This window comes from Panulirus ornatus, chromosome 2 (assembly GCF_036320965.1).
Source record: "Panulirus ornatus isolate Po-2019 chromosome 2, ASM3632096v1, whole genome shotgun sequence".
Lineage (NCBI taxonomy): Eukaryota > Metazoa > Arthropoda > Malacostraca > Decapoda > Palinuridae > Panulirus > Panulirus ornatus.
This window is the reverse complement of record NC_092225.1, coordinates 13,900,990-13,914,339: the sequence shown is the minus strand read 5'-3', so window position 1 is coordinate 13,914,339 and position 13,350 is coordinate 13,900,990. Positions and strand designations below refer to the sequence as shown.

At 45.6% G+C, this 13,350-nt stretch overlaps 1 protein-coding gene across 4 annotated transcripts in view; it reads right to left on the bottom strand.

The window, feature by feature from the left end:
• Positions 1 to 13,350, bottom strand: part of LOC139753440 (uncharacterized) — a 499,944-nt gene that overhangs the window by 8,787 nt on the left and 477,807 nt on the right. For all 4 annotated transcript variants that reach the window (XM_071669980.1, XM_071669971.1, XM_071669961.1 and 1 more), the window contains exons 4-6: positions 11,843 to 11,922; positions 7,706 to 7,771; positions 6,276 to 6,500 (exon numbers count right to left, since the gene is read on the bottom strand). In XM_071669980.1, the coding sequence (XP_071526081.1) occupies positions 6,276 to 6,500; positions 7,706 to 7,771; positions 11,843 to 11,922 (371 nt within the window). The remainder of the gene's footprint in view (positions 1 to 6,275; positions 6,501 to 7,705; positions 7,772 to 11,842; positions 11,923 to 13,350) is intronic.

Sequence of the window (13,350 nt, the reverse complement as noted above, 5' to 3'; positions counted from 1 at the left end):
CAGAACATTGCTGTGTTGATATTCATGTCTTTGTCTTTATAAGAAAAAATTATTCCTGTCTATATTTCCAGTTAAATCATTTAGACGTTTTTGTTTACGATATGACAGAAGTTTACATCACTCGATTTTCAGACTACATCTTTTGCTGTGGCAAACCTTCGCCCATTCCCATAATATAAGTTGTCGTCATTTCTAAAAGAGTGCTCTACTATGCTCGTTTTATGTACTTCAATGTCAGTGTAGAGTGTCGTACCGTTTCTTAAAACTTCGAGCATTACATTTGTCTCTTGCTGGCTTATGGTTTTTACCTGCATAAGGCTGGGCGTCTCAGAGTGTGTCATTACTCTCTTCCCAGCGTTAGTCTGAGCATCAGCTGATCCTTTATTCATAGTTTTTATTAGAATCTACACCTATAGTCACTTCCTTGTTCCTCCTAGTCTATGAATAAGAAAATCCAATTCTCCATAAAACACCATTGGTTCCATTTCTTTATACCTTCTGGGTAACTATTCTTTTATTAAAAATTTCCCTGAATTCATCTCGGTTTGTTCTGGGTGGGGGAGGTGGTGGTCTGCATATCATTATGTTCATTCTCTTTACATCTGGGAAATTCACTGCAGTTGGTTCATATCTCTTAACTTTCTGGACTGTTCTTCTAATTTGCTATGTACATATATTACAGTTCCACCTTGTTAAACATTAACTCCGTCAGCTGGGGAGTATCATGTTCTAAATCTTTTCCTCTTTTTTTTTTGTAATTTCATAAAGCCATGTTTCTCTCATAACAGTGATGAGAATTCTATTTTTTTCCTCCATGTATTCAATGAAATATACAGGATGGTGTCTGGAGTTCTTAGTTATCAAACTTTGTACAACCGTATATATCATCTTCTGTGATTTACTTTATCATAATTTTTCTAAGGTATTTGTTTATGTGATTGTCATTAATGATATTCTCGGAGCTGTGTAACTTCTCTGGTTTTCCAAGATTCCGTTGTCATTTCCTCCTAAAGAAAAAAAGAGATGGCTCGTGTCTGCTGCACACACAGTATTTTGTTATTCCAGGCTCACCTACGAAGAGGTTTTGATTTAAGGTATGATGTGTTTCAGTGTTTACTATCCTCTTCATTCACAGTTCGGGGATATCAAATTATCTCTCTTGCTTTAACCACTGGTTTCATTGTTGCTGTACAGTACGCTCGTCCCTGTATAATTTCTTCAGTCCACCATCATCTGAAATCTACATCTTTGGTTTCAGAATTCGCGTATTTCTATCCCTATCATCCTTTGTTCTCATGGGTCATGGGTGACGTAGGCGTCTACATGTATCCACCAAACTGACATTCATGATACATATGAACATAATGGACCAGTTCTGGCTGTGTGACGTGGCATTCGTCTTGTATTCTACAACCTTCCACGCAGAAGCTTCCATAACAATAATACGAATTATTATATGAACGACCATATTCATTATTCCGTTGGTGTTATCAAACTTACACCTTCTCTCAGGGCAACGTCTTCATAAAAATAATTCAGTACAGCTGACCTTGTACTTCATCTTTTTCACTGCGTTCAACAGACTTATCTCTCTCCTCTTCATTAACACGAAATTTCTCTTCGTTTCGTTGCTTCTCTTTCGTCTCCAATCCTACTTCTCTGGGCCTCATACGTAATCTCACTTATCCTCCGTCATTTCATCACCATTTTCTACCTTCACCATCAAGTAGCTCAATATATTGGCCGTCTTCATCACTATCTGCTACTGTTTTCATGTTCTTGATGGGTCCAATATGGACATGGTTTGACTACACATGTCACAGACAGACAAACCTTCATTTCTTAAACCCTATATTTTCTCAGTAGGATACCTGTGTATGTATAATCAACGACTTATGTACGAAAGTCTGGGGTTTGTGTTTTTATGTCCTATGTTCTACTTGTTACAGAATTTGTATCTATTTGGTAAGTGATTTCTTATCTTCTTACTCATACTGTATATATATTTTTTTCGAGCGGTAGAGGGCTATGAGCCTTGTTATTTATAATCATAACTGGTCTCTTTATTGACATGAGTTTCCCGTTTTCACGTGTATTCGGCATCTTAGATCTAATATCTCCCGCTGACCCATTGTGTTATTGGCTGCAGCATATTATCAGTCTAGCTTTCGCTTTGTATCTAGCGAATCTTGCGAGAAATATGATGTCATACAATATGGCCTTCCGTCAGGTCCCCACAGTGCTGGGGGAGGTGAAGGGTATAACCTGGCCTACGTCGGGTCCTCACAGTGCTGGGGGACGTGAAGGGTATAACCTGGCCTTCGTCAGGTCCTCATAGTGCTGGGGAAAGTGAAGGGTATAACCTGGGCTCCGTCGGGTCCTCACAGTGCCGGGGGAAGTGAAGGGTATAACCTGGCCTCCGTCGGGTCCTCACAGTGCTGGGGAAAGTGAAGGGTATAACCTGGGCTCCGTCGGGTCCTCACAGTGCCGGGGGAAGTGAAGGGTATAACCTGGCCTTCGTCAGGTCCTCACAGTGCTGGGGAAAGTGAAGGGTATAACCTGGGCTCCTTCAGGTCCGGGGGAAGTGGAGGGTTTCAACCTGGCCTCCGTCAGGTTCACACAGGGCCGTGAGATGCGAGGTTGTCTATCTGCAAGATGAAGTTTGGAGGACGCCTTCAAACGGGTCAAAGGAGTGTGTTCCATCCCTGGGTTTGAGGAACGTGTATGTCAAAGACCCGTGAGAAGAGAATATGTATCACTGAATTTCATTAATCCGGTGATGTGAGGTGGTCAATGTTATGGTGTGTGGTGGTGAGTGTCCAGTGGTTCGCCGTGTTCAGTGTACAGTGATATACAGTAGTCAGTGTCTGATGTGCAGTGTTGAGTGTCTGGTGGTGTGTGGTGTCCAGTACTTGGTGTTGTGCAGTGTTCGGTGTATTGTGGTGTGTTGTGTGCAATGTATAGAGCCTGGTGTTGTGCTGTGTACAGTATGTGCTGGTGTGCAGTGCTGAGTGTTTAGTGGCGTGCAATGTTCAGTTTGCAGTGATGAGTAGTTGGTGGTGTGCAGTGTCTGATGGTGTGCAGTGTTCAGTTTGCAGTGATGAGTATTTGGTGGCGTGAAGTATTCATTGTCTGGTGTTGTGCAGTGTTCAGTGTCTGATGGAGCGCAGTTTTTAGTGTCTGGTCTTGTGCAGTATTCAGTGCCATGTGTTGTACAGTGATCAGTGTCAGGTATTAAGCAGTGATATGCGTCAGGTGTTGTGCGGTGATCAGCGTCAAGTGTCGTGTAGTGATCAGTGTCAGGTGTTGCGCAGAGATCAGTGTCAGGTGTTGTGCAGTGAACAGTGTCAGGTGTTGTGCAGTGAACAGTGTCAGGTGTTGTGCCGTGTTCTGTGTCTGGTGGGGATATACTGGTGTGGAAGGTGGTGGCGTACACACACACCCAGGGATGCCCAGTCCACGTTTAGGCGATACTACTCATTTGCAAAGCGTGCCGTGTTGACAAGGGGCGCGCGTGAGCGCATATCAAATGAACGTGTGTGTGTGTCTGTGTGTGTGTGTGTGTGTGTGTGAGAGAGAGAGAGAGAAAGAGAGAGAGAGAGAGAGAGAGAGAGAGAGAGAGAGAGAGAGAGAGAGAGAGAGAGAGAGAGAGAGAGAGAGAGAGAGAGAGAGGATGGGGGAATAGGGTATGGAGGGAGGTTGGTGAAATGTTCAAAACTGCTGAGACTTCTTGAAGGCCACTGACCTTCACGATCGTCGGCTAAACTCCCTGTACTCAAGTGACGTCACAACGGTATATGCAACGGGGACGTACCGTTAAATAGTCCACGTGGCGGTCCCTCCCTCCCGTCTTGCAATACCTGCTGCTGCTGCTGCTGCTGCTGCTGCTGCTGCCAAGTGGCTCAACTTCTTAGTCACGAGTTTTCAGAAGTTATATCCCCCGGCTGCACAACGCCACGGACAGATTCTTTCTACGCTTGAATGATAATGTACCGAGTCTTGTCTTCGTCTCGGAGATCCCGCAACACAGACATGAACAAGGATTGCATTTACGAAAGACATAGAAAATGAGTATTTTACTGATTATGTTTCAGTTTTAACCCAACAGTCGTTTCTGTTCAAGTCTCTTCGCGAATGCGCATCTCGTCCATCACTGTGCATCAGGATCAGCTCACGCTGAAATCAAGACACGCTCGGTTGACTGTTTTTCAGAACTGAAATAACCACTTAAGAGAGCATCAAGCAGCGTGAGGATTAAACTCCCCAGCAGTGGCATCTCACCGTGCTTTACCTGCGGTCTTGCTCAGGAAGACGCATTCAACACGCTCCAGAAAAAAAAGGTTTCGTATCAAGACCGGGACGAGAATACCAGAGCCAAAATATGCTATTTCCCTCGTGTTCGATGACTGATACAGCCTTTGGTTCCTCCCTGGTGGTGCTCTGGTTGGCAAGCTGCTGCTCAAGACTGTGGGGCCCACATACAGCGCTGCCGGACGTACCATACCGATCGTCTTGCATGAGCTCTTCTAACTTGAGCCAGAGCGTCTGTAGCTGAGGCATTCTACTCGATCTATGGAAGCTATGGTCATCTTTCTATGACTGATCTATATCATCACACCTGAAGCTATGGTTATCTGTCTATGGCTACTCTTCTATGTCATCACATTTCGTGTGGTACGATTAATTCAACAGACTTGCTAGACATCAATACAGTCTCTTATCTGATACACGTTTACGAGAGTAAAATGCAAAATATGAAAACCAAATCTGTCGACCCTTCAGATGGGCCAACTGAAATTGGATTAACTGCAAAATAAATGATAAAAAAAACCGTGAACTCATGTTGCAGTGGGACAGAGTTGATAATTTGCTGAAATAGAAAACAGCACTCTACAATTATCACATGAATTAATGAAAAGTATTTGCGTTTGTTAAGGTCTGGAAAGCGGTATATACCTATCTGCCAGACTGGCGTACAAGCATGTATCAAAATTCGTGTAGTGATCGTAGCATGACCACTAGTGAGTGATACATGGGCTTCCATTCTGTTAAAAGTGGTTCTTCATTCTGCAGTTTGCAGCTTCGTGTCATCGACCATTATTTCATCAGCGAGACTCACATATTCCTTCACACGTGTCATGTCTCTTCTTGCATTTTGTTAAGATCTTACTAATCAAAACACAATGACTTTTCTTCGTCTTCCTCCCTCGGGGAACAGCTCCTTATCTTTAACTATTTACAAAAATCTTGTTATCTTGGTAAAAGTCGACGATGAAGCTTGAAACGAGTCTTCCTCTGTGTTTACATATATTGTCCATCATCCTCGTATTGGTACGTCAACACCTTCTTGGTCGATCAGGTTCGACAGCTGATACGGACACCAGCGACGTTGGGTCTCCAGCCATAGCGCATCACATGAACGACTTCATCCGTTCCTGTCTACTGACGAAGGTAACCAGATTCATCGCATTTGTTCTCTCCTGACGGAGGCTGGGTACGATGATATGAAATGCTTAAGCGTTTTTGTTTTTGGTAGTAGTGAAATTCTGCTAAATTCTGTAGCCGCTCATTCGATCACCTACGTTTCAAATCATATTCCATTTTCCCTCAGGGTATCTGCTGCATCAATATGCTCCACCGTCCAGCGACGTAAGTCTTTCCTTGTTGTTACTTGGCAGCGGCATCGAGTGTTGGTGGGGTTCTCATGATTCAATCAGCGGGGACTGCATCGTGTCCGTATGTTGACCGCTCGTAACTGACACCTTCGCCAGAATGATGAACGAAGGAAAAGTGGAGCACAGTGGTATACTTGGACCTTTGTTCCATGTAGTCAGGAATGATTCAGGAGGGACATGGACGGCCGGCGCCCTAGCACCAACCATTGAGAGGTAAGTCTACCGAGCGGTAAGTAGGACAGAAGAGCGGCGGCAACACCTACTGTAGATTGCAACCTTGTCTGGTATGTAGCGGAACCAGTTTGTGGTGGAAATAGGTAGTGTCTGATGGGGCCGTGTGTGTGTGTGTGTGTGTGTGTGTGTGTGCGCGCGCGCGCGAGGCGAGACCGAGTGTGTGGCGCGACCACATATATGGAGCATATGATAAGCGGCATCAGGCATGTGATGGAACCAAGTGTTTAGTAGGGTTAAGTGTGGCGAAGTGTGTGACAGGGGCCAGGCTTGAGGAAGCGTCGGGTGTATGATGGGGTCAGAAATGTAGCGGTACCAGGTGTGCAGTTTGGCGAGGTGTGTGTGTGTGGGAGAGGATCAGGTACTCACCCTGGACCATAAGCTTGTAGGTGTAGGTGGTGCCAGCCTCCAAGCTGGTCTCATTGTTCCGGCTGAGGATCCCTGACACTTGGTCCAGCAGAAAGTGGTGGTCCCCTGGCGGCGCGAAGAGCTGGTAGACGACAGAGGCGCAGGGGCAGCGGGCCGACTCCCCCGGACCGAGGGGGCAGGTGAGGCCCAGGTCCTCGTCCGTGCTCCACGCTCGGTACACCACACCTGCCCCGCGCAGGAGACGAGAGATGAGAGATGAGGAAATTCCTGTTAAGCCAAGTCTCCTAAATACTAAATAAAGTACAAAATTACGACCACTCTCAATGATACCCGAAACAGAGAAACACTTTTGTTACTTTAGAGGAACGAAAAGTAAATTGTGGGAGGTGGGGGGATGTTATTCATCATACTGGAGGTAATCATAGATATAGTGACAGGTCCACGATGACGAGTGGTGAATACGTTCCCTGATTGCTTAGGCTGAGCCAATGCTGCTTCTGGTTTGGGAAGGGGGGTTCAAAATAGCAGTGTACTCGATGGGTTGGGAGTATATGTTCTCTGGCGTGTTTAATTGGATGAATTAGGCCACCGCCAGTGACGCCAGCTAGGGGGGGGGGAGAGTTCGGATACAGTGAGAGAAGAAACAAGTTGCGTTTTTCTGGCGCTGACCATGGTATAAAACACCTTACTAAATTCGGGTAACTAGACGTAATTGGAAACGGGTGCCGACCAAAACACACTAACCTTTCATGTCCCAGCAGTTTTACGAGCTACGAAAAGAATGAGGAATGACGCTGATTTTCTCTCCGACAGTTCCTTTACCTTGAAAAATTCTTTTAAGATGTGTGTTGCGGGGGAATGAACTCTCTGTGTGGTGACTAAATGTGGCAATGACTTTGAAGAGACTGGCCTATATAGTGTCCAAAGTAGCCAGGCTGACCTGTTGCACTGGCTGGAAAGTAGATCGGTCTCGGGAGTCCACTGAAACAGATGTAGTCCCGGCTGCAGCGCTCGTTAGGTGATAACAGTTATAACAATAGATACTGACCTGTAGCACGATCTGCACACGAAGGGTTGAGAGCCTTCGCTGCAGCGTTGATTCGAGTGGAAAGATGAACTCACTGTGTTGGCCAGATGCGAGGGTGTTCTCTGACGGTGGATTAGAATACCTGTGATGTCGAACGTGGCGAAAACTGACGTCGATCAGAGTAAACAGGGATCTCTGGCTTGAGAAGAGAATGAAGTATGGTGGGAAAGGGGAAAAAAAAAAAGAGGGCTGACCTGTGCCAATGGGTGGAACAGAAAGGCAGTAGACGCAGGTCGTTTGACGCGGACATGAGGCACTGGTTAGCGAGACCGCCGTATTGAAGCCTATTAGAGTGCCGACCTGGGATGCTGTTCAGAGAGACGAGCGTTCCCAAGACACTGACCTGTGGCGTTGAGAGGGAGGACAGCCGTGGCAGCGTGGACCAGGAAGCGTGGAGCGTAGTAATCAACTGTGGACAGAACAAGAAGCATATCCTTTAGTGAGTATGTTCTTGGGGCTATATTGGTGTCTATGTAACATTAAAGCATTCAACCGAAACAGAGGGCAAAAAGGCCCGCCCGGTCTCCCTTCGTCTTCACGTCACTCATAACATCTTCGACAAGTTGTTCCCCCCCCCTCCAAGCTGGGAGGCACCACATGACTCGTGAGCGTTAGCAGACCGTCACAACCAGCGACTCCCGAGGCTTACGTACCAACACCAACCCACTGAACGTAACATCTGCCCTCAGCAACACCTCAGGAGCATAAAAGTTACTTCGTCTCAAGTTTAGTCGAAGTCTGAGTGTTTGACAGGTTTTTCTACCCACAATCTCTCTCTCTCTCTCTCTCTCTCTCTCTCTCTCTCTCTCTCTCTCTCTCTCTCTCTCTCTCTCTCTCTCTTTCGTCTCCTGTATATACAAAGCATATTCTCTTGTATTCCTCACTTCCATCTGAATCTTCCTCCCTTCCGCATCTGTCGAAGCCTCTGCCCCTCAGGTCATCACTGGTCTACTCTTGATCTTACAGTGTTTCCAACGTCAGTTTCTCGTCCCTTCTTTGTCCCATATGTTCACCTTTGGGTCTCCTCTCTTCACCACCTTAATCCCCCTACCTTGTCATAATCATCAAAGTTTGTATTCTACGACCCTCTCCCCCTTACACACACACACACACACACACACACACACACACACACACACACAGACACAGATAAAAGTTTTGGCTCCAAACACTTGGCAGCCCAACACAGGAAAAATATTAAAGCCTTTTTGTTATGAACAACTGAGTGTAGCAGATGGGTTTAACAGTCCATTTACCAGTCATTCCATACACTATGAGAGAGGGAGGGTGGGATGGTGGGGTGTGTTACCATTGTCTACCACTGTAATGAACAAGGCTAATGATGTATGATAACATAGGAAGGTATTTTGTTTAATATGGACGGCATCCCCCCAACCCACACACACACACACACACACACACACTCTCTTCAGAGAGAGAGAGAGAGAGAGAGAGAGAGAGAGAGAGAGAGAGAGAGAGAGAGAGAGAGAGTATGTGTCCCTACTGACATAGGGGCATCATCCAGAGCCACCAATTTCTGACCTGCAGGTCACGGACGCCACCACCGGTGGAGCCTTGTGCACCAGCCTGGTGCTTCCTGTGTGTATTTTCCTTAAAGCCATGTATCACGCGCTGAAGGTATGACCTGAGCCACATACACACACATACATTATATATATATATATATATATATATATATATATATATATATATATATATATATATATATATATAGATATATATATATATACACGTAAATGCCTCTTCCGTGTGTATGTATAGAGGTATGTATAGCTCACACTGGTGTGTGTGTTCAGCAGCGACCACTACCCAGTGCAGGAACAAGACCTGGCCGGAACACAGTTACCTCACAACAAAGGGAAGTTGTATGAGGGGTAACTTATCTCCCTTTGTTCCTAGAACAAAACTAACTTCCCCAAGTTACGCCGCGGTGTGCTGGGTCTATGTAAACCTCGTATATCAACCAGTGGCCTCCCTTTGTTTCCTCGTACAGTAATAGCTTCTGGAACTATAATCCTCAAAAGTGCAATTACGTATACATTCTTTCTTCTTCTTTCTTGATCGACGCGATTGAGATAAGTTACGTGCGAGAGGCTCCAATCTACGGCGGCTCAGATTAATAACTTCAGACCAGTCAGTCTCATAAGAGCAACGGAAGGCCTCTGAAATGATTCATGATATTTTCTAAGGCATTTCATCAAACGTCTATCCAGATCACCCAAGAACCTCTGCTTCGACTGGTCGCCAGCCCCGGAACTCGATACAAGGACCGTAACTTCGGGTAACGTAATTATAATCGCTGTGTTTATCACAGGAGTGTGTACGCTGTGTCTTGATGTGGCCATGATCGTCCTGGATATAAACCTGCTCAAAACTGGCGGGTGACGGGGCAGAGATGATGATTTATAACACGGATTTCGCGTCATGTCTTCACCATCTGCGTTTCAGTGCCATGCGCGCGCACCTTGTTGACGGACGGCCACCAATCACCGCCCATCTCTGGTGCGGACTGGCCAGGGAATCCAATACCCACGTCAAATAATGACATGAATATATTAAGTCACTCGCAAAAATTAATTCAATCATTCTCTTTTTCAAATCTCATTAAAATGAAATTCAGGTCAGTTATCCCTTAATTTTGGGTTTAATTAAATGATGTGGACACACCAGATTGTCCAAGCAGGAGGGTGTTATCAATATGATTACACCACACCATCTCATCGCCCTAAGTCGAGAAATGGTATATCGGTTACCCTTCCTGACCGTGACGCATTCACGGGCCGCCCACGGTCGAGCACACAGGTACGAATCCTGTCTGCGGCAGTCGGTCCTCAGTACATCCATCTGTTCATCCACCCCTAGGGGTTGGTCGATAAAATGGGTACCTGACTCATGCCAGAGTATATATATATATATATATATATATATATATATATATATATATATATATATATATAGCGTTAATGGGGTGGCCTTAATTAGGGCCTTAGCTGCCCACGCCGTATCAGCTAACATAAAGAAAAGTAAGGGAGATCTGTTGTTCGTCCCACGTATGGTGTAATGACAGGCCACTGTCGGGATGAGCTGCCAGCCCTCCGCTTGTGCTGAGGGCTCACTAGGCCAGACATTTGCATGATCAAGCATTCAAACGTATCAATACATCACCACTAACACCGTATAATGTGTTCTGTAAAATTACTTACAGTTTGTTATGGCGTTATGCAACATGCGAGGAAAGCGTAAGTAAAGATTTTCCGAACTGTTGGCTTATCATTTGATATATCCCGGGCGAGTAATTAGCCAACTGACGCATGTCAAGTGGTGGAGCGCATCAGATGCAACGGTCCATCGAATTATACAGAGCCAAATTATATGACTTCTGCTCGATGGGAGATGATTGACATGATATATTCACACTCACGCATGCAGCATGACAGATGCCAGCAACGCATGGTACACTCGCAAGAGATCATGGAGCTCATGTGAATAAACAGGAAGAGGAAAACTACGAAAGGAAGAAATACACGAGATAAATTGATGTAATAACAAGGGTGAAGTGAACCTCTCCTCTTCGTGCCCACTCGTTTCACTCGTGCATTGCTTGCTTGGTCCCCCATGGTTCTGGGGCATTATTCACCATTACCTCTGTACAGTGAAAAGACTCAAGGGTGTTAGAACCGTCTCCCATAACACTGGAAAGATCAGCTGGTGGGGAGGTAGATGAATGAAGCCACTGTAGCAAACACCTTCTGAATCTATTTATCATAAGGGGCGAGCGGTGGTGATGGGGGTGACCTGTTCACTAGTGCGAACCCGAGAGTCACACCTGCTAACCTTTGCAGGGCTGTGGTTCGAAATGTGGCTCCAGCAGATGTGCACATCCCTCTAATTAACCTCACGTTATAAATCTGCTTGAAAAATAATGTTATTCATTTGCTTTTCAACTGGTACAGAGTTGAGTCGTCGTACGTGAAATTGTACACGAGGATTTCGATAACTTTAGGCAATATTATTGTTTGTGCATCGTCAGTTGGCTGGGAAGAGCTAGTGCGAATTATCTGAAGGCAGGAGCTCTCCAGGGGTGAGGACAACCCTAAGCTGGTTCCGGTGAGGAGGCATGCGAACGGACGCCGGGAGTGAGTGAGTGGGTGGGTGAGGGGGCTGTGTCGAGTGGTCAGTGGGACGGGTTGATGGAGCACAGTGAGCTGTCTGACGGCACCAGCGGGTGAGTGCTGTCTCGGGTGGCATGCTACCTGCCATGAATATGACTGGGAACGTGACGGGCTTTAACAGACAGTATGTGGGACTGTAAACAGAGAGTAAGTGGGAGTTTAACAGTCTGTATTATGGGACAGTAACAGAGAGCAAGTCTGGCCCTAACAGGCACTAAATGGGACTTTCACAACAGTACTTTACCACGCAGTCGCTGGGACTATGACGGGCAGAGGGTGGGACTTACCGTAGGTTGCGCAGGTGGGGCCTTCCCAGCATGGACTGCAGGAGCAGGTCAGGTCTTCCTCAAGGTAGCCATTCACACAGCTGCAACAGATGTATTCATTGTGAATATCATACCAACAGTTCCTCATCCTCACACATGTATCACATCTTAACAACAGTCCCTCACACCTCATACATGTATCATATTATAACAACAGTCCCTCATACCTCATACATACATCATATATAATAAAGGTCCTTCACACAATACACATATATCATCATAACAACAGTTCCTCATACCACACACACACACACACACACACACACACACACACACACACAGTCTGTTGGGGATGAGAGAGCTTGGGAAGTGAGTCAGTTGTTGTTCGCTGATGATACAGCGCTGGTGGCTGATTCATGTGAGAAACTGCAGAAGCTGGTGACTGAGTTTGGTAAAGTGTGTGGAAGAAGAAAGTTAAGAGTAAATGTGAATAAGAGCAAGGTTATTAGGTACAGTAGGGTTGAGGGTCAAGTCAATTGGGAGGTGAGTTTGAATGGAGAAAAACTGGAGGAAGTGAAGTGTTTTAGATATCTGGGAGTGGATCTGGCAGCGGATGGAACCATGGAAGCGGAAGTGGATCATAGGGTGGGGGAGGGGGCGAAAATTCTGGGGGCCTTGAAGAATGTGTGGAAGTCGAGAACATTATCTCGGAAAGCAAAAATGGGTATGTTTGAAGGAGTAGTGGTCCCAACAATGTTGTATGGTTGCGAGGCGTGGGCTATGGATAGAGTTGTACGCAGGAGGATGGATGTGCTGGAAATGAGATGTTTGAGGACAATGTGTGGTGTGAGGTGGTTTGATCGAGTGAGTAACGTAAGGGTAAGAGAGATGTGTGGAAATAAAAAGAGCGTGGTTGAGAGAGCAGAAGAGGGTGTTTTGAAGTGGTTTGGGCACATGGAGAGGATGAGTGAGGAAAGATTGACCAAGAGGATATATGTGTCGGAGGTGGAGGGAACAAGGAGAAGAGGGAGACCAAATTGGAGGTGGAAAGATGGAGTGAAAAAGATTTTGTGTGATCGGGGCCTGAACATGCAGGAGGGTGAAAGGAGGGCAAGGAATAGAGTGAATTGGAGCGATGGGGTATACCGGGGTTGACGTGCTGTCAGTGGATTGAATCAAGGCATGTGAAGCGTCTGGGGTAAGCTATGGAAAGCTGTGTAGGTATGTATATTTGCGTGTGTGGACGTATGTATATACATGTGTATGGGGGGGGGTTGGGCCATTTCTTTCGTCTGTTTCCTTGCGCTACCTCGCAAACGCGGGAGACAGCGACAAAGTATAATAAAATAATAATATAATAATATATATATATATATATATATATATATATATATATATATATATATATATATATATATATATATATATATCATAGCAAGAGTCCCTCACACCACATACATGTATTACATAACAACAGTCCCTCATACCTCATACGTATATCACAACAACAGTCCCTCATACCACAT